General features: G+C 45.7%; 1 protein-coding gene across 5 annotated transcripts in view; it reads right to left on the reverse strand.

Moving 5' to 3' along the window:
- Positions 1–22,509, reverse strand: part of LOC135919552 (transmembrane protein 272-like) — a 36,922-nt gene that overhangs the window by 13,964 nt on the left and 449 nt on the right. For all 5 annotated transcript variants that reach the window (XM_070535066.1, XM_065453456.2, XM_065453457.2 and 2 more), the window contains exons 2-4: positions 22,170–22,281; positions 16,719–16,829; positions 15,249–15,308 (exon numbers count right to left, since the gene is read on the reverse strand). In XM_070535066.1, the coding sequence (XP_070391167.1) occupies positions 15,249–15,308; positions 16,719–16,829; positions 22,170–22,281 (283 nt within the window). The remainder of the gene's footprint in view (positions 1–15,248; positions 15,309–16,718; positions 16,830–22,169; positions 22,282–22,509) is intronic.

Below are 22,509 nucleotides of genomic sequence, written 5' to 3' on the forward strand. Positions count from 1 at the left end.
TGTGGCTTAGCTAAGGTTAAGCCCAGGATGCGAAGCATGCTAGCCTTTATTTTAACGCGACAGCGTTAAGGAGCTCGTGTCGCAGAAAAGCCGGTGTCGTCGGCGTCGGCTCAGGCGTGCGTCGCTTGCTCAGGCGCACATTTCATTGTCGCGCCGAACGCTGTGTTGCTCGACGCTCACCGCATCCAATGCGGGGCACGTAGTGGCTGCGCCGTAGCCCATTGTATTACACCCCTTGGCGGGTCGACGGGAACGCTGTCGCGTTCCACTCTTGAAAGCGAAGCTTAAGCGTCCGCTTTGCAGCTGTTATTTCACGTCACATGACGCCACATGACGTCATATGGTAGCTACGCGGCGGCGCGCGGCGCAGCAAGGAAGACCGTGGTTGTGCGGCTAGTATGCTTCGCATAAAAGTAAATCAGAATGTAGTTACCTTTGCTGGCTTTAGTGTCTCGACATGGATGCTTTGGCACAGGTGAAAAAAAAAAAATGATGATGTTCTTTTCTGTGACATGACGGCACGTATGAACCACCACAACGCTTCGACTCAACAGACCTTGCTCCATGCTTTGTGAACTTGTCTGACAGTGTGTTGATTTGGCTTGTCTTGTTTGTGCGGTCCGATGCAGAACTTTAGAAAAGTCAATGTACCTTTGGCATCAAACGTTTATAACAACATTAAACTCACAAAGTTCTGGAATTTAAAATCAAAAGCACGACTTTGGAAATGTCAATGCATCAAAAGTTTGAGAACTTTACACCTATGAGGTTTCAGAATTGCAATCCATGTGCTCCGTAGATTCCGTGGCCTCCACAAGAGGCCGCGACGAGCCCACTCGCCATCAAAACGCCATTGAAACTGTGCTTGGATGAGGCTCCTTGCGTTACGATATGCGAGTCCTGGTGCATGGGCGTTGCTGCGAAATCCAGCCCGATTTCGCAATGTTCGCGCTGAAATGTCTTTTCGAGCGTGAAAAGGTCACTCTAGACTATATCCAGCACGATTTCCGGCTCCTGGGGCTGTTTTGGTTGGCGGTGCATGACAGCACGAAAAAATTTCAGGGGGGGGGGAGCTGAAGCCCCATAAGCCCTCCATCCCCCCCCCCCCCGGCTACACCCCTGCCTGCTGACATGGGAAACCAGCAGGACACAAAGGAGAGGAGGCCGATGATTTCACAACTTGACAAGTGAACACAAGGCCATGAGAAATGAATTAGCCTTTCTGTGGGGACCTCTCCACCAAGGGCATAGCCAGTGGTGGGACAAATGTCTAAATGCTCATGGATACTAATTTTAAATAAAGTACGATGTTAGTCATATATTCTCATTGGCTCACTTTCATTTGACTCACCCTCGCATATTTTGCAGAATTGCTGCTTTTTATATGTGCTCTCTCTTGTAACTTTAATTTCAGCGTAAATTACTCACAATAAATGACCGATAACAGCAGCTCCTGCGCAATACATTCTAACATACGACAGTATAATTGAGATCTTTCCCTGGTCATTGCATATGTACAAAAATGTAAACAAGGTTCTTGAATGACACCGAAAGAAAGATGCAAATCAGAGAAAGGCAGGGAGGTTAACAAAGTTTCATTAAAATATTTGTCCTCAACTTGTTCATTTCGTGGCCTTTACATTTTTCATATCAGAAGCATGCACTGCTTTGCTTGTTTCAAACTGATATAATTCTAAGGTTCGTGTGATATTTTCTTTACGCATTAAATAGAGAGAAAACATTAAAAAACTGATATAAGTTATTTCGAGCACAATTTTTAAGACATACAAGTATATTCTTTTATGAAGAAATACATATTTTACCTGTCTTGACGATGCATAGCGTTCAAGAATTTGTTTGCATCTTTTGCAATGGCAGTGCGGTTATTATTAATGTATTTGATCCCTCGACAAATTCTATAAGGAGGAGGCCGAGCTGCTGCGTGAGCCCCCCCCCCCCGAACAAAATTTCTGGCTATGCCACTGCTCTCTACCGATTGTAACGGCTGTACACGAGCAATTATTTAAGGCCGTCCTGGCCCCAGTGTTAGGCAGAACCACTAAAGACTTGGATAAAGTCACAACCATGCAACACTGAAGTGAATACGTTCTTTCTATTTTCCATCATCGTAATGCTCTCCTTCGTCGCCGGCTCTTGATTCTTGCGGTGAAGACCCACTTCACCCAGTCGAGATCTTATTAGCTGGTTGGCAGCAATGGAATACTCCACGCTTCGTCCTGGCTTCAGCAGGATGGTGAGCGCTCGACTTTCTGAGAATTTGCCAAGCTTTCGCTCATGTACTTTCTAAAACAGCAAATTAATTTCTATGCGTTTTTGAAACGCCGGTTACAGAACCTCAACCGGCGTTACTTCTGAGTAGTGTGGCGTTGTCGGCAGGCTGCAGGCATCTAGGAGACCATCGCAACCAGGCAGGAGCGAGACGATTACTAGTGTGAAACTTGCACTGTGTATTCCATCATAATGAAGTAGGAAAGAAGAGAAGAGAAAATCAAGTTTATGTACAAATTTACACGAGGATGGTTTACAAGAAAGGCTCTAAGATTCTCGGAGCACACTACATCTGAAACTCTTTCCATCCTCGAGCACCCTCTTCAGCGCTCAAACTCCCCTATTTAAGCAGTTTATTTCCCTCTTTCGCTTGAAGAGGGAATTCAACGTCCTTCTTCTCGGCTAATTGGAACTGTCGCACAGTCTGCAAAATCGTACCCATGGTGTCGCACCGCCTCGCCGGACTCCACCTCTCATGTACAACCTTCAACCGCCATCAATGCCATGAAGATGTGATTTCATGTGAAACCAGGGTTGACACTGTTCCTATGAAGTTGTCAGTGTAGGCGTTTTGCAGCAGTTAGTAGGTTGCACAGGACCGATGACCCCTTTAGTTTGGGGTCCCAGAACTCGTCTCGTTCGCCAGTTCCGGGTCACTGACCAGACGAAGACGCAATACATAATTGCTTGTCAACAACCTTGATGTGCCACTGGTTTAGTTGCCAGCTCTTTGGCGTCGAAAAGACGAAGCGTGAATGGCATTCCATAGCTGCACGCTCACCAGTGTGCATCCTTTGTCCAGAAGGACCGCCAGGCACAACAGTGCTAAATGCCAATCACAATGGCATCTCCGGCGGCAGAGGAAGATCCCAACGCATAAGGGCCAGCAGCCATTGAGCAAGGGATCGGCGTTTCAGCAGCGGAATTTCCTTCCATGGTGACAAACCCCTTGTTCACAGCACGTGGTTTCCCTGGAGTCATTTAGCAGACCTTGTGCTGCTCTTGTGCCGTCTCTCCCTGATCGAGTCTGGTGAAGTTGGACTTGCAAAGTGGTCTCACAACTTTTTCATCTCCTGTTTGACAAGCCATCACCCCAGAACAGTGCCAAACCCACCACAAAGTAAGCGAGCACAAGGCGACCCTCCTCCGAGACACACCTGGCTTTAAAAAAAAAACTTGTGATTGCTTTCCTATCCTTTTCGTATGTTCTCCCCTTAAGCACTGGAAACAGCCATTTCTTAAAAGCTGCAGGAAGTGACTACCAAAATCATCTAACGACAGTCAACTACAACTACATGATAATAAAAAAATGTATGAAAAAAAATACCAACAGAAAAATGATACAGAAACCAGAATGGGCATGAGGCTTTCAATACACTAGGCGCAATGATTCAAGCCATCTGCATTGCCGTTGAGTTTACCTTTCGTGTAGCGAATGTCAAAATTGTACTGCCTAAGTGCTAAGCTCCGATGCAAGAGACTGCCATTTTTTGGGGACATTGATTGCAGCCACGTACGAGGACAGTGGTATGTCTCGGTGATGAACCTTGAACCTGTGATGCAACAGGCTAGCTTCTGTACCGCCCACACAATGCAGGCACATTTCTTTTCAGAAGCACTGTATGCTTCCTCACGAGCAGAAAGCTTCCTACTGGCATAGAGTACAGAGTGCTCCTCGTCATTATCTCCCATTTGATAAAGCACCACTCCCATTCCGCGATCCCTCACGTCGCACTGACCAATGAAAAGCTTGGAGTAAGGACGCATGCTTAACACTGGTCGGCTCATCAGAGCCGTCTTTATTGTACAAAAGGCCCTTTCCTTGGCTTCATTCCACTGTACTGTTTGTTGCTCTGTTTATCTCAGTGCGTTCTTCAGAGCGCTGGCAATATGGAGTAATGCGGAATATACCTCTGATAATATCCTGATACCCCAAGAAATGACCGGATGACCCATTTAGTGCGAGGTTGTGAAAAAGTGTTGGCTGCAGCTAGTTTGATCTCAGAAGGCTGGCAGCGGCCCTGACCTATCACGTGCGCCAGGTAAGTTACTGTGGAATGCTCCAATTGGCACTTCAGTGGCAGTTAAGTTAGCTTTGCACAGGCAGGCCATTACAGCTCACAGATGTGTCAGGTGTCCTGCCCACGATGCCAAAAAGATTGGGATATCATTGAGATACGGCTGTGCAATATCCTCCATACCATGCAGCACCCGGTCCATAAGGCTGGAAAAACAATAGGGAGCATTTTTCAATCCAAAGCTCAGGACCTTTGTCTGAAACGTTCTCAATGAAGAAATAAATGCGCCATACCTACTCACATGGTCTGCCAACGGAACCTCCCAGTAACCCTTGACTAAGTCTAGGGTGGAGATAAAATTGGCACTGCTCACTTTCTCAAGCCTTTCTTTCTATATGAGGTATAGGATATGTTTGATCCTTCATGATCAGGTTGAGCCTCCGGTAATCAATAAAAGGTCGCAGTTCCTTTCGGGACCTCAACTAAGAGGTGAAGTATAATCACTCTCTCCCTGTTCAATTACACCTAGCTCCAAAATCTTCTTCATTTCTGCTGCCATGGCCTCATGCTGGCATGATGAAACACAATACGCGTTCAAATGTACAGGCTCCAATGAGGTTAATTCGATGTTACGGGCAACTGTGGTCATCAGTTCTGGCTTGTATAAAAACCTATCTCTAAACTCACACACGAGTTCCCGCAGCTCCGTCTTCTGATGGAGGTCGAGCTCGGCTTGCTGTACGAGGTTATCTATGGTTTCGCCTACGCCTGCCTCCGTTGCTGGTGCCAACTTGAGAAAGTCAAGCAGTATTTCTTTTAGCACGTTACGGGACATGTTTACATCCGCCTCCCTCTGCTGATAAGGCTGCAGTAAATTGCTATGGTGTACTTGGCGAGTCATTCTCTTACCTGGAACTGTTACTATATAGTCTGTATCAAATAATTTCTGAACAATGTCAGCCGGTCTTTCCAACTGTACTTGCAGCTTGTTTTTCTATGGCGGGTGCACTATCATTACTTGATCCCCTACATCGAAGCGTCGCGCCTGAGCCCTTCTGTCGTAGCAAGGTTTGGCATTACATTGGACTCTGCGCATTTCTCATCCTGCCAACACTTGCGTCGTGTGCAGCCGATCTAATAAATCTAGCACATATTCTACGACAAATGGATCATCAGCCCGACACTCCCAGGCATACCGAATCATCTGAAGTCGTGATTGCAGGGAACGACCATAGACTAGCTCCGCTGGTGAAAAGCATGTCGGCTCACGCGAGACTGTTTGAAGGGTGAACATAGCTGCTGGCAAGCAGAGTTCCCAATCTGTTTCGCGCTCATAATACATGGCTCGCAACAGAGGTTTCATGACCGAGTGAATCTTTTCTACGGCCTTGGACTGGGGATGGTATACCGAACTATGGATAAGTTTGATACCACATTTTTCCAGAAATGTCAAGGTTAGGGCACTCATGAAGACGGTTCCTTGGTCCGGCTAAATTTCCGCTGGGAAACCGACTCGCACAAGGATGGACAAAAGTGTGTTCACGATCTCGATCGAACTTAGCTCTTTTAAGGGCACTGCTTCAGGGAACTTGGTTGCGGGACACAGTACCATTAGAATGTGATGGTAGCTGGACTGAGTTGCGGCTAGCGGTCCTACCATAACTATTACAAGCCTGCAAAACGGCTTTGTAATTATGGGAACAAGTTTCATAGGGGCTTTAGTCTTGTCCCCAGGTTTGCCAATGCGTTGGCACATGCCACAGCTTTTTACAAATGCTCCTTTTTCCCAAAAGGACCTTGGTCAATAGAATTCCTGCAACAAGCAGTCCTTGGTTTTTCTAATGCCACCGGACCAAAGGTCCCCGTGGACTAAGTGCAGTGGACCCTGGGGGTTACACTGTCACACTATTAGTTCATCTGACTGGACTCCTTTTTTATTGTGATACTTTCGATAGAGAACGACTACCCTCTTTTGGAACATTATGTTTTTCTTGGCAGTCCCCACCTCACCATCGGGCTTCAGGTTCTGAAGAGTGGGGTCCCTTTCTTGCTCAATAACCAAAGTGCAAGTTGTTATGTTTAACAGCTTTCACCTACATTCCATATCCCAAGGTACTACAGGCTCTTAATTCTCTCTCAATACTACCGGCTCTTCCCAACACAGTGTGGTGGTCTGTTCTTTAGCTGACAGACCTTCAATGACCTCACTTTCACTAGTAACCTCATTCGCGCTCTTTGAGGTTTACTTGTGTAAGGCTGTGTGCTCTTTTGCCGGGCTTGCACCAGCTACCTTTGCTGTGAGCTGTCGCGCCCTAGATCGGGTAGGAGCTTGCACTATTCCTTCACCGAAAACAACTCCCCTGCTGCGCAATAATTCATTGGATTTGTTTGAAAACAAATATGGGTATTGCGGTGGAACGTGCACTGACATGACGGCTTCTGTGAAAGTGTTCCGAAAGGACCCTCAACGCGTACTCTGGATACTGGGAGACAAAGACGGTTCGACTCTACTGCTTGTTTCATTCGAGCACGTTCTCCCATAAACAGACTTTGTTCTATGTATGAGGAATGAACGACATCTATCATGGCCGTCGAGCCTCGAAATATGTGACAAGGCTTGCCGTTCACTACAAGGTCCCGAATGTACGGTTCTCACAATCTCATATTGTCATTGGTATTGATCACCGCCAAGAATACTTCCGGATTTCTGCAACTAACGGCAATATGTGCCGTCTCCTGGCAGTAAAACATACCACTTCCTTTTAAGCTTCGAAAGCCTTCTTTTGTTGCTCAGCCTTGAGTTCTGATGGCTCCTCCTTTCCCTCTTTTTTTTTCTCGTCATTGCTGGTCACTGACTCCACTTTCTCCTTTCCTTTGTATGGTCTTGACCTTGACAACACTCCTGCTTGCTGGTTTTGTATGTACTCTCCTTCCTAGGGACCTCTTTACTTTTGAGGTCCCAGGGCGATAAGTATTCCTCAGCAAGCTCTACCGCCCTTGCAACTGTCTCGCACCTGGCCTATCCTGCACCCAATACCTCATGGTTTCAGGCAGTCAGCGGAAGAATTGTTCCAGCCCAAAAAATTCTACCACTTTGTCATGGTCAACAAAAGCTATGGCTTCTCTTAGCCAGTCCCTCATGTTGGCCATCAACAAGTACACGAACTTGGCACAAGAATCGTTTCTGGCCTTTTCAGCTTCCCTGAACTTTGTTCAGAATGCTTCTACTAACAAGCTGTACTTTTTCAGGAGACCAGACCTTAGTTTGTCATAGTCTTCCACATCTTCTTTTTCCATGCGCGCTATTACGTCTGCAACCTCACAAGGCAGCAATGATAGCAGGTGTTGCAGCCATGTGTCTAATAAATCCAACCTTCTCACGTTTTGCTTGTATCACGCTTTTTATTTCTTGTTTTGTTGTTATTTCTTGTATTCTGCCTTAATAGTTTTTGTATTACCGTTTCTTTTGTATAACTCTGTATAACTTACCATTCCTTTGTAACCACTCCCCTCTACAATGCATTTGCGTTTGAGGGTATTTGGAATAAATAAATAAATATATGTACACTCAAAGTTCATCAAGAGGAGGCCCACATCCTCCCTGACTCGGTATGAATGCATCAAGTCCTTCATTTTTCGCTTGCCTTATCCCAAGATGGGAGTCGCTCCTCCGGTATTTTGACCCCTTATTATCTCAAGGTCAAGGCACTTCATTTTGAATGCTTCATGTGCTATGCGTTCGCATTCCTCTTTGGTCTCCTGAGCTGAGCGTCCTTTTTTTTCTCCTTAATGCTACTTAAGTATTCTTCTACTTCCTCGTCGTCCACCCCTATTGCCTTGATTGCCTCAATTATAACTGGCTTTCTCTCTGAAATTTCTATGTTCAGCTCACTGGCCAGCTCTAACAATTTTGGCTTCTTTAATGCTTAATGCTTCTTTAATGCTTTAAGTTTTAATGTCTTCAGGTCCATGGCTGTCCCTAGTGCTTCTCTTTCTTCAAAGCTACACGACCGTGACATACTCTTGTCAACGGTTACTGCTACCACTGCTTTGTACTTCCCCTCCAAAATATGCAAAGCCAGGTAATATCTCAGTGAAGAAAAGCCGTGCGCTTACCAACGGCAGTCATGAATTTTGCAACGACAACGGCAGTCATGAATTTTGCAACGATTGTTCTATAGTTACTATCCAGAGACTTTGGATCTTGCCGCTGTTGCCATTTGTTGAGAACTTCGACTGGCGTTACTTCTGGGTAGCATGGTGTTGTTGGCAAGCCGCAGGCACCCAGGAAACCATCGCGACCACGTAAGGGCGAGATCATTACTAGTGTGAAATTTGCACTCTGTATTCCACCGTAATAAAGTAAGAAAGAAGAGAAGAGAAAATCAAGTTTTACATGTACAGATTTACATGAGGATGGTTTACAAGAACAGATCTATGAGTCTCGAAGTACACTACATGTCAAACTCTTTCCATCTCTGACCACTCTCTTCAACACTCCAGCTCACCTGCTTAAGCAGTTCCCTTTCGCTCGAAGAGGGAATTCAATGTCCTTCTCGGCTAATGGGAACTGTTGCGCAGTCTGTAAAATCCTACCCATGGTGTCACACCAGCCCGCTGAACTCCACCTCTCATGTACAACTTTCAATCGCCCTTGATGCCATGAAAACGCGATTTCATGTGAAACCAAGGTCGACACTTCCTACGAAGTTGTCAGCGTAGACTTTTTGCAGCAATTAGTAGGTTGCACAGGACCGATCACCCCTTTAAAGTTTCATCATCACCATCAGCCTGGTTATGCTCACTGCAGGGCAAAGGCCTCTCCCATACTTCTCCAACTACCCCGGTCATGTACTAATTGTGGCCATGTTGTCCCTGCAAACTTCTTAATCTCATCTGCCCACCTAACTTACTGCCACCCCCTGCTACGCTTCCCGTCCCTTGGAATCCATTCCGTAACTCTTAATGACCATCGGTTATCTTCCCTCCTCATTACGTGTCTTGCATATGCCCATTTCTTTTTCTTGATTTCAAATAAGACATCATTAACTCGTGTTTGTTCCCTCACCCAATCTGCTCTTTTCTTATCCTTTAATGTTACACCTATCATTCTTCTTTCCATAGCTCGTTGCGTCGTCCTCAATTTAAGTAGAACCCTTTTCGTAAGCCTCCAGGTTTCTGCCCCGTATGTGAGTACTGGTAAGACACAGCTGTTATAAACTTTTCTCTTGAGGGATAATGGCAACCTGCTGTTCATGGTCTGAGAATGCCTGCCAAACGCACCCCAGCCCATTTTTATTCTTCTGATTATTTCAGTCTCATGATCCGGATCCGCAGTCACTACCTGCCCTAGGTAGATGTATTCCCTTACCATTTCCAGTGCCTCGCTACCTATCGTAAACTGTTCTCTTCCGAGACTGTTAAACATTACTTTAGTTTTCTGCAGATTAATTTTTAGACCCACCATCCGGCTATGCCTCTCTAGGTCAGTGAGCATGCATTGTAGTTGGTCCCCCGAATTACTAAGCAAGGCAATATCATCCGCGAATCGCAAGTTACTAAGGTATTTTCCATTAACTCCTATCCCCAATTCTTCCCCATCCAGGTCTCTGAATACGTCCTGTAAACACGCTGTGAATAGCATTGGAGAGATCGTATCTCCCTGCCTGATGCCTTTCTTTATTGGGATTTTGTTGCTTTCTTTATGGAGGACTATGGTGGCTGTGGAGCCGCTATAGATATCTTTCAGTATTTTTACATACGGCTCGTCTGCACCCTGAATCCAATGCCTCCATGACTGCTGTGGTTTCGATTGAATCAAACGCTTTTTCATAATCAATGAAAGCTATATATAAAGGTTGCTTATATTCCGCACATTTTTCTATCACCTGATTGATAGTGTGAATATGGTCTATTGTTGAGTAGCCTTTACGGAATCCTGCCTGGTCCTTTGGTTGACGGAAGTCTAAGGTGTTCCTGATTCTATTTGCAATGACCTTAGTAAATACTTTGTAGGCAACGGACAGTAAGCTGATCGGTCTATAATTTTTCAAAGTCTTTGGCGTCCCCTTTCTTATGGATTAGGATTATGTTAGCGTTTTTCCAAGATTCCGGTCAGTCACCAGGCATTGTGTATACAGAGTGGCCAGTTTCTCTAGAACAATCTGCCCACCATCCTTCAACAAATCTGCTGTTACCTGATCCTCCCCAGCTGCCTTCCCCCTTTGCATAGCTCCCAAGGCTTTCTTTACTTCTTCCGGCGTTACCTGTGGGATTTCGTTTTCCTATAGACTATTCTCTCTTCCATTATCGTCGTGGGTGCCACTGGTACCATATAAATCTTTATAGAACTCCTCAGCCACTTGAACTATCTAATCCATATTAGTAATGATATTGCCAGCTTTGTCTGTTAACACATACAACTGATTCTTGCCAATTCCTAGTTTCTTCTTCACTGCTTTTAGGCTTCCTCCATTCCTGAGAGCATGTTCAATTCTATCCATACTATACTTCCTTATGTCAGCTGTCTTACGCTTGTTGATTAACTTTGAAAGTTCTGCCAGTTCTATTCTAGCTGTAGGGTTAGAGGCTTTCATACAGTGGTGTTTCTTGATCAGATATTTTGTCTCCTGCCATAGCTTACTGGTATCCTGTCTAACGGAGTTACCCCCGACTTCTATTGCACACTCCTTAATGATGCCCACAAGATTGTCGTTCATTGCTTCAACGCTAAGGTCCTCTTCCTGAGTTAAAGCCGAATACCTGTTCTGTAGCTTGATCTGGAATTCCTCTATTTTCCCTCTTACCGCTAACTCATTGATCGGCTTCTTATGTACCAGTTTCTTCCGTTCCCTCCTCAGGTCTAGGCTAATTCGAGTTCTTACCATCCTATGGTCACTGCAGCGCACCTTGCTGAGCACGTCCACATCTTGTATGATACCAGGGTTAGCGCAGAGTACGAAGTCTATTTCATTTCTAGTCTCGCCATTTGGGCTCCTCCACGTCCACTTTCGGCTATCCCGCTTGTGGAAGAAGGTATTCATTATCCGCATATTATTCTGTTCCGCAAACTCTACTAATAGCTATCACCTGCTATTCCTAGTGCCTATGCCATATTCCCCCACTGCCTTGTCTCCAGCCTGCTTCTTGCCTACCTTGGCATTGAAGTCGCCTATCGGTATAGTGTATTTTGTTTTCACTCTACCCATTGCCGATTCCACGTCTTCATAGAAGCTTTCGACTTTAAAGTTTGGGTTCCCAGAAATCATCTCGTTCACCAGCTCCGGGTCGTTGACCAGACGAAGACGTGATACATAGTAATTGCTTGCCAATTATCTTGAGGTGGTGCTGGTTTAGTCACCAGCTCTTTGGTGCTAAAAAGGTGATGAAGCGTGAATGGCATTCCATAGCTGCACACTTACCGGTGTGCATCCTTTGTCCAGAAGGGCTACCAGGCACAACAGTGCTAAGCGCTAATGATTAGAAAGTGCAGGCTCCTGTTAAAAGCTTCCTCATGTCACAGCAGAGTAAGAAAGTCCTCGTTCTGGATTGACTATGAATTTGAGCAAACATAGGAAGCCAGAGTTGCTATAACTTTGTGAAGAGCTGGGAATTGAGGTCGGGAAAAGTCAGAGAAAGCCGCAGCTTATTGAGGTGATTAAGAAGGGCTGGGCTCTTGAGAACGAAATTTTGGAAGCATGGGAAGAGATAGAGAAATGAGCTGAGAAAGCAGACCAAAGCACTGCAGCAAAGGTAAAGAGCTGAGAAAGCTGTACAGAACGCTGCAGAAAGAAAGGAACTCGAGGAACAGAGAGCTCACAAACTAAAGCTAAAAAAACTAAACGTACAGCAGGATCTGGCCAGGCAATCAGCAAATAACCTCTCAATAAATGAAAGACGTTCAGGTGAAGCAGGAGTAAAAATAAGGGATTTCATGCCATTGTACGTGGTTAACGATGACATGGGATTGTTTCTCATTACTTTTGAACAAACATGAGAGAAAAACGGGTTGGCACTAGAGTTGGCCACAACAGATTCTAACCGTTCTTCCTGGCGAAGCAACCGAAATAATTCCTAGGCTAATGAGAAACTATGCAGATGACTATCAGAAAGTAAAAACTTTGTTGATAAGGAAACATCGGCTGTCAGCAGAGCCTTTCCACCGTCATTTTCGGGAGGCACCTAGAACATCGGGCGAGTCTTTTCAAGATTTTACTCATAAGCTGAACGCCAATTTAATTGACTGGTTAAAAGGGGGAAGATGTGTTCGTTTGTCACGACAAGGTTGTTGAGCTAATCGGCGTGGAGCAGTTATATGAGTCCTTGAGTGAAGAGATGCACCTGTGGATTCAACATAGGTCAGGCGAAATAGGCTTGGAACATGCTGCAATGCTAGCAGATGAATTCACAGCACGCCGTGAATCCTAGAAAAGGCCACTCACTAAATTGAGCAAAGAGGAAAAGAGGTGCCCCTTTCATTGCAAGGAGGCTGGAGGTGAGACAAGACAAAAGATGTGACAACCAATAATTCAGGCCAGATTGACAACGTATCGAAAGACATAAGATAAGCAGAAAGAGTGTTTGAAGCTAGAAAATCGGTCATCTGTTTCCGTTTCAAGGAGCCTGGATACTTTGCGATCGGTTGTCAGAAGCCTAAAATTGTTTTTTCTTTCATGAATAGCAATGATGACAACTTGGCACTCTTAGAACCCTACCTTCGCGACCTAGCAGTGAATGGAATGCCATGTAAGGTACGTACTTAGGCACTCGGTTGTGACAATGGACATTGTCCACCTTGCATATGTGAAACATGAGGATTTCACTGGGGAATGTGCATGGATCCAGCAGGTACTTTAGGAGAATAGTGTTCATTTACCCATAGCCGGTGTGAAGATTGAGGGGCCGTTCGAATTATTGCCGACTGAAGCAGCAGAATTGCGAAATCTGCCCAAACATTATCCCTACTTGTTTTCAAATCGATCAGAGATGCTGATGAAAAAAAAAAAAACAATCTGAGTTTTGGCGGCCATACGGTCCAAGCTCTCACACGTTCCAAGGCTCAGGAGATTGCAGCGGACATAAAGCATGGCAATGAAGCCAAAAATATGCCTCGTGACATTTTTGGGCCCCTCGGTTAACACCCGTTCTTCTCGTTCTTTAGATAACGAGGGTCTCGAATCGGGCAACATTGATGCCTTCAGGTAGCCTGTGTGGGCTTATTGACCAGTTGCCTTCACCCAAAAAGATCACATACTCGTGACACCTGCGAAGCATCGCATGTGTAAGGTGAAGACGTGGGATCGTTCCCCACCTGCAGCAAGTTGTTTTTTCATCCACTTTTGTTTCCGCTATTATTTCTTTAATTCAATTAGTAAGTACAAGTAATTTCCCCTGTGTTGTCCTGGTGTCTTTGTTAGTTGGCTTCTTATGCTACCTTATGGCATTAATGCTCTGGAAGTACAGCACATAGCTAGTGAAAGTGGTGAAGATGGTACTAGCAGTGAGGCATCTGGGTCAGTGGGAACACCGTAGCAAGAGCTAGCAGAGGAATTAAAGACTAATTTGGTGCTGCCACATTCAGAAGGTTTTTTTAGGCCTGCTGAAGGTTGATAAAGAGGAAATCGCAGCAGAACAAGAGAGCGAGTTATCCCTTGACAAGCTGAAAGAACAAGAGGAAAAGGGGATAGCCAGGAAGACATCACTTTTCAGTGCCACGGTGGTCTTTTGTACCGACAGTACAAGAACACGAAGGGAGTACAGTATGATCAGCTCACTGTTCCATCAAGATACAAAGCTCCAATCGACAATCTGCACCATGGCAACGGCTGGGATGGTCATCTAAGAATACGGAAGGCTAAAGTATACTACAACAGGAACGCTTGGAAGCGAACTTTCATTGCAGGAGATAAGATACTTTTGATGACGGCGTCCAGAAAAAACAAACTAGATGTACTTTGGGAAGGACCTGCAGAGGTCATGAGAAGCTCTCATACACAAACTATGCCATCAAAATACCGGGCAGACTTTAAGAGTTGAGGATTTACCAGACAAACCTAATGAAGCCATATGAGAGCATGAAGCCACAGTTCATCTTGCACTAAATGCACCCAAAGTTCTACTTTATAAGGTTTACGTGGACACAGTGCAAAACCAGATTTAAATCCACGCCAGCAAAACGAACTGCGAGAGCTGATGGTGACTTTGAATACTGTTTTTTTGGTAGAACTAGCTTGATAGAGCATGATATTAAGCTGGTATCGGACAAGCCAATACAGTGTAGGCTCCACCTGTTTTTACCTAGACAGAGGAAAAGTTTGCAAACAGAGCTCCAGCACATGTTACAGCTAGGGTTAATTATCCCCTCCGAGAGTGAGTATGCATCCCCACTAATTCTGGTTTAGGCTCCTGGGAAAAGCCCCAGGCCTTGCATCGATTACTACAGACTAAATTCCATAATCATAGATCAGAATTACACCATTCTTAATTTGGAAGAGCGTGCGGAGCCGATCAGGCGTAGCTTCCCTGTATGAAGCAAGATGTTGTAAAGGGTTGTAAAGCATTTTGTTTGTCTGTTTTGAATTTATTATTAACGCCATTACTGCTGTGCTTCAATGCTCTCTCATTCTCTAACCATGGCTCCCATGTTGTAACCATCCTGGCCCCCTTGTTAGGCAGAACAGCTCGGGGCTCGAACAGAGCCACAACCATGTACTACTGGAGTGAACATATCCTATTTTTCATCATCACCATGCCCGCCTTTATCGCCGTCTCCCGATTCTTGCAGTGAAGATCTACCTCACGCGGTCAAGACCTTATCAGTGTTAAGCCTTTCTTCAAGCGAGGTTATCTTCAGTGTACTCGAAACTCGAAACATTGATGCCATTCCAACAAACTGGAACTGTGAAAGGCTCTCAGTGTTTCACTGGGAAGCCATATACTCACCTATCACTATCATGCTGACAGGAATGATCACTGTGACTCCAACCAAGATTGTACATCCAACTGAAAAAGCAAGACACAAAATGCTCACAACAGTGTTTTACCTAAAGTGTTATCTTCTCACCCCAAAGGGTTCCTCTACGGAGTACTGGGAGGTTCACAGAAATGACATACACTACTGAGGAGCACTGTCTATCAAAGAAGGAATCAACACAATGAGTGAGGTATTCTGAAAAGTTTGTGTAAAACTGTATTATTCACATTGCTTTAAATCCATTTCAAAATAAGAAACAGGGTTTATTCCGAGTTGTGAATTTGGTTACTTTCAACCCAACTCAAAACCAGCACCCTCATTTCCAACATGCAGCATCACTCTCCTTACCGATTGCTCACGGCAAATGACCCGTAAGGCAGCTAAAATGAAATACTTGCAGACAGAAGTACAATCAAATCGAAAAATATTCGACCTTGGGTGACTTAAATCTTTTGGTTAATTCAAAGACATCTTAAGACCATGGTTGGTGTCCTACATTCTCCATGACTTGAAGCCTTTTAATTCAAGCAAGCCAGAGACCTTAGGATTTTGGCTTACCTAGGCAAAGAAATGCAGCCAAAAAGAGCTTATCAGAGAATATTCAACAGGCATGAATAGTTTGATAGTTGGAGCTCGCCCACAGTTAATATTCAGGCTGCAGTGCATGTTATCACTGGACCAACTGCCTTGAACACAATTGAGCAAAACATATCTGTCTGTCATTTCAGTTCTGCAGGTTGTACATCTTTTTTAATGTAACCAGGCATGAATGAATAGCTACTCCCTTAATAAGCTGCAATTCAGTTTATTCAACTTTGGATAATTCAAAAATTCTAGAATCCAAACAATCCATTGTGTCTAGAAATTTTAATCAATGGGAGTCCACTGTATAAAATGCTTTTAGCTGATATGATTGACCTGTGACCTGGGCAACGGATTTGTGACAGCTAAGTATGATAAACACTGTCTTACAATACCAGCAGCATCAATGTAGGTTGACGAGTACTTCAAATCCCATGCAGAACTTCTGCATGAATGCGCTTCCAACACAGCAGGTTACCGTAAAAATGAAAAAGTAGCCACATATACATAATCAATTGCTGTGGAAGCAGTTACATACTTCAACACTTTATTGCAATCTCGCAAAGAAAGAAAGAAAGAAAGAAAGAAAGAAAGAAAGAAAGAAAGAGATGCAGCTGAAGTACAGAAAGATGCAAGATGGGTGCCGTTTTTTTTTTTTTTTCACTATGTATATATGTTTTTTTCTGCTGGATTTTCACAACATTTATGCACCCAAAATAGTTCACCAGGGTTTATTACTTGGTGACACATTGTATGTTGAATATCAAAAGAATGAACTCTCCAAGAACCCAGGACACCAAATAATCGGCTGTGGAAACATGCAAAACTACAAGACGTTCAGCTGGTGGGCAACTCACGGGTGCCTAGCAATAGGAGTACAATGCTCCGCAAGAAGTCTATCACTCCGCTGGATGCTTTGTGCACCTCTCGAACCTGTCCGAAAAGTGACTGGTATGATGGAGGAGGAGCTGCAAGGAAAAAAAAAAAAACATGAAGCAGCGACAGGGAGGCCTTGAACAATGTACTCAATACTATGAACAGGTGACAACAGCTGCATATAACAAGCATATACTGAAAGGAAAAATTGTCATCCACACAAATGTAGCATAAAGCCATATTCAGGTGGATGACAATGTTTCCTTTGAAGAACCTTCCTCCACCTTGTGGGATTCAGCAAAAATGATTTACGAATAAGCATATATACATAAATTGTAGAGAAGGATTGGAATGATGTATTGGGTTATTCTCTTCAGCGCTTTTGCTCGTGGATGGCACTCGTGCTGGAAGTCTGTGCCCTGCACTAACGGTCATTCCCAAACGCCAGTGACTAATAAATGCCTTTACAAGTGGTGGAGGTGCTGGGTACGGGGTTGAGGTTCCAGGATGAACGTTGTGGGCTGAAGCACCCTCCAACCGCCACTGCCTCCAACTGCCACCAACCGCCAATGCCCACTATTACGCCAAACTCCTGCCTTCACTTTGACTTGCTGACAAATTTGACTTCGCGCTGCCATCTGCTAGCTGCTTGGTTAGCTCAGATGATAGAGCAGCTGCCCCGGAAAAGCAGTGGTCCCGAGTTCGAGTTCCGGACCAGGACAAATTTTTCTTCAACTGCAAAGCTTTCTTTTGAAGAACCCATAAGAGTTTTCTTTGTAGCGATTGCTATGATTGGGTGGATGTCTCATATTCCTTGAATTATTTCTCTCCACCTTCCAGGTTTCTGGACAACTATTACGTCATACCTACTGTACCTAGGATTCGTATCAGTGGCTTACACATCAAACAAAACGGCAGAAACACGGATATTCAAGCAATTAGATACTCATGTATACCAAACCACTCACCTCATTACACGCATTGCAAATCAACATCACTGCATGAAAGAAAACCACCTGATACACCTAGTGTTGCATCTGGGTCGCAAGCACCAAGGGTAGCGTTGGCCTGGCGGCCTGGGGTACAACTGGAAGCATCCGAAGGTCCTGGCAAAGCATGAGTCGACTGCTAACAGAACAACTTGTTTATTCTAGCATCACAAAAGAGCGGCCGATCAGGTCGACCGAAGTGGAGAGACGGGAGAGCACGCTACTCGACGGAAGAATTCGGAGCCTCCCTCTTGGCGTTCGGGGGCAGCTACTTTTATACTCTCGGAGTCGAGGGCAAGAAGGAACGGCTTGCGAGAGGCAAGCCGTTCCTCACTTCACCCTTGGGGAGCTCCTCTCTCCGGCTGCCGCGCTTTGACAAGCGTGGGCACCAACATGCACACACACGCACGCACACACGAAGACACGTGGCATTGAAACATGCCTGGACGCGCTTGGCAAGGAGGCGTTGCGGCAGTGCTGAAAGGGCCAAAATGTCCGCCGCTTTGAACGAAGCCCGGCGTCCGTTGCATCCGCGCCGGCTATACCGCGCGTCGTAGGCGAAACATAACACTAGTAACCACCTACGCCCTGAGCAGGTTCAGCTATGTCGCCCCGTACCTTAGCCTCAGTGCAAATGACAAGCTCAAACTCAATACCAAGATCAACAGAGCCTATAATCAAGCCCTACATCTTCCCATTTCCAACTCTAATGAGAAACTGGATGCCCTTGGCATTCATAACACCATAGATGAGCTCACTGAAGCTCAGCGTATTAGCCAATATGAACGACTCGCCAATTCCATCGGGCAGGCACATTCTAGGAACCCTAGGCATAACCTACATCACCCAGTTTCGACCAAAAGTACCCATCCCTCCGAACATTTGCGCTCAGCTAGTTATCCTGCCCATACCTCGCAACATGCACCCTGAACACAATCAGGAGCAACATGCAGAGTTAAATGACTACAAAAGAACTATGACCAAGCTGCTAACATAGCCTACGTGGACACGGCGGAATACCCCAACCAGAATGGCATGGCGGTCATTGTAGTCACGGGCTCGCAGTACTGCCTCGCTGCGACTGCATTGATACTCCCCACTCAACCAGAAGAAGATAGGCCATCGCTTTGGCCTACACCTCTACTGCATCATGAGCGATTCAAAAACGGCCATTCGCAACTACACAAGAGGACTGATAGCGCCGCAAGCGCAGAAGATACTCTCCGGCACTCCTCCCTCAAGGCAACGCCGCGTCCAGATCATCTCGGGTCTGGTGAGAAAAGAAGCCTCCCATGATGCCACCCGAGCTCTCGCACACCGGGCGCATCATCCTTCTCCTGTGTCTTCCGATCCTCACCAGCCCTCTGTTCTGCATCGTGGTCACGTGCGAAACCGAATTGTCACTTTCATAGAAGTCCTCCTCCACTACCACAGAGAGTGGTTACGCTACCCCCAGCACACAAAACACTGAATAAATCTCAATCCACCACTTGGCGACTACCTCAGACGCGAACTTTCCCAAACGCCATGCTATAGAACCGAATTTATCCCGATGCATACTCCCCACTATGCAAAGCGTGCGAGGCCTGTGCTTACCTTAACCACATTATCTGGCAATGCCTCAAAGCCTCACACACCAACACCCACCGCACTAACACTACGCACATCATAACTATGGCCGAGCAGTGGGAGACATTGCTGCTCAGCTTGGACCCAGAACAGCAGCTCTGAGCCGTCCGGATAGCCCAAGACACTGCCAGAAAGCAAGGACTGGTTGCCGTCTGAGGAAGGAGGGGGATTGGGTGGTTAGTCTCCCGACCCCCACAACCCCTGGGCCTCATCAAAGACACGATAAAGTTTTATCTCTCTCTCTGATCCATCAGCACAACGAACCACTGACATGTTACGTCGTCAAGCCCACCATTGTGTCATTCACGACTGCCTACTCCACCGATGCAATTACACCGCCAATAGCCACGTGTGGTTGCTAGTAGTACCCCGCAGTCTGCGTTCTGAAATACTATGCATGCCATTCCACTCTTACCCACAGTGTGCACACTCGGGAGCATTCAAAATTTACCAGCGCATTTGACAGCGCTATTACTGGCGCAGGATGTACAGCTACGTTCAGAAGTTTGTTCGCTCGTGCCCCAATAGTCAGCGGCGGAAATCTTCACCAGGCCTCTCGCTAGCCAGTTTGCAACCCGTCCTACCCGGCTGCGTCAGCATCGACTTGTATAGGCCACTTCCCCTGACATCTGCTGGTAACTGCTGGGCCATTGTGGCTGTTGATCACCTCAGGTGATGCGCCAAAATTGCCGCTCTCCCAGTAGCTACAGTGTGCAATGTTGCCTCCTTCCTGTTTCACCGATTCATAACGCGTCAAGGTCCACCACAGGAGTTGCTCAGCGATAGCGGGCATGTCTTCTTGTCGGAAGTCGTCGAAACCATCCTCAAAGAGTGCTACGTTGTGCACCACACAACGACTGCTTACCAACCACATATCAATGGCCTCACAAAATGCTTTAACCGTACGCTTGGCGACGTGCTTGCAATGTATGTAGCCTCTGACCACACAAATTGGGATGCCATTCTGCCCTTCACAACCTACGCCTACAATACCGCCACTCAGAGCACCACTGGCTTTTCACCTTTTTTTCTTATAGTACGGCCGGCACCTGTCGCACACAATCGACACAATCCTTTCGTACAAGCTGGATGCATATGAGTGCACGCCTATTTCTGCCACAGCCAGACATGCCAAAGAGTGCTGCGATCTCACGCAGGCCTTTACTTCAAATGACCAAGAGCGCCAGAAGAGCGTTCTCGGTGACACCACTTCTGCACCCACGTTCCTCCCCAGAGCGCTTGAGTTGCTCTCGGTCCTTTCCACTGCACCTGGGCTCTCGTCGAAACTACTGACCAAGTATGAAGGCCCCTGCTGCGTCGTCGAATGCACATCTCCAGTCAACTACGTTATCGAGCCTGTTGAGCCGTCTTCGGACATGCACCGTCATGGATGAGATATTGTCAACGTCGAGTGCCTCAAGACCTACTATGACCCACTTATAGTGACAAGCTGTTAGGCTGCCGGGTGGCTCCTTTTTCGTTCTCGGGGGTAATTGTAGTGAAGGACTGGAATGATACAGTGGGTGGTCCTCTGCAGCACTTTTGCTCGTGAATGTCATTAGTGCTGGGAGTCCATGCCCTGCTCTAACGGTCAGTCCCAAAATGCTGGTGACTAATAAACGCATTTACAATATATCTGAAGTTGAGCATCCTACTTACAAACACAAGCAAGCAAAGCTACTGTTTTGAAGCAATTGGGCTAACCTGCAAGGAGGTGTGCCATCGCCTATGCAGCAACAGCAGTTAGTGTGTTTTTGAAAGGAGAGTTTGAAAATTTGTCACATCAGTAGCATGTGCATACCCGAAGTTTACACCACAGCTCCAGTATGCAAACTTAGTCACAACCGTTCTCTTTATTAGAGAGCACCTTTTGTTTTCCTAGATGAAATTTTAATCATATATTCGTAAAACTAAGTGCCAGTATCAGAGCAGGAGAGCACCTGGTCCTCGTTACAAGGAATTGGAAGCTTTAGTCAGACCAGTGTTTAGGACGTAAAATTAAATTATATGTTATGTAACTGCATCAATAACATTAGGCTCTGTGATAAAAGACTTACTTCTGCAGCATGGCTGTTCTGTCCACCTAGATGCTGCTCTAACTCAATGGCCTAAGGCTTTTTGAGGCATGAGATTGACAGTCACATTTTGATGGAGATGAAATGTTACTAAAGTTGGACAGTGGGCTAGTTTGTTAGCCACATAACGCACCAGGTTTCCTAGAGGCTTAAAAAAAAAAAAAGGTCGGTGGAAGAAAGACAAGAATTTTCTGTCTTCTTTCTCCCATTGGTTTTCTTACCACTTGAGATTTCAGTGCATTATCAGGTCACCAAATTAGCTCACTTCTCAATACGAGTTTCTAGTGCATTTGACAGCCGTCTTCAAACTCCCTCGGTACATGTGACCAGTGTCTTTTCTGCACGTCCTTCTTTCTTCTGCTATTCTTATTACCATTGAAAAACATATAATGGAACCGAAGAATCAGCATTTCCACTACTTCAAAACTCGTCATATAACAGGGAGTGTAGAAGGCATTGTGGGATGTGAAGCTTGTTTACTTCGGCGAGATCCATTTCCTTCCTTAGCTCATGTGCATCAAAGACGCTGCTCCACAACCTGAAAAACGTACGGATACATCATGGCCTTTCATCGACGTCTGCATAAGCAGAAAAATCGAGCAGGAACACTGTGATCAGCCGGTCATATTCACGCACCCACGGTAGACCAGTATTCAGCACATGTGTGCGGTTGACACTTTGTGCAAAAATGTCACAAGTGTAGTGAAGCGCATGCTCGTTAGGTCCGAAAAGAGCATACCATTTGGATTTGTGATGTCGTCGTAAGACGGAGGCAAGTCATTTTCCACTGGACTGCAAAAAGGCGTCGGTAGGGGGCTGTCACTATACGGCGGCAACGACATGGCGAACTCCTGCACAAAGTTCACGAAAGCAAACACAGCGAAATTGAAGTTGCGCCGTTCATTCCTTTTTTTACCAAAAGAAACGGAAAATAAGAATTCCAAATGCAAATCAGAATTGCTACAATTACTGCTATCTCACGAAGGCGCGTGAGACGATGACAAGAAAGCAATCTACACAAAGTTGAGCGCAGAAGTCTGCATCAAATTTCGCTAAACAAGCTCGCGCTAGAATAAATC

Source organism: Dermacentor albipictus, chromosome 3 (assembly GCF_038994185.2).
Source record: "Dermacentor albipictus isolate Rhodes 1998 colony chromosome 3, USDA_Dalb.pri_finalv2, whole genome shotgun sequence".
NCBI classification, from domain to species: domain Eukaryota; kingdom Metazoa; phylum Arthropoda; class Arachnida; order Ixodida; family Ixodidae; genus Dermacentor; species Dermacentor albipictus.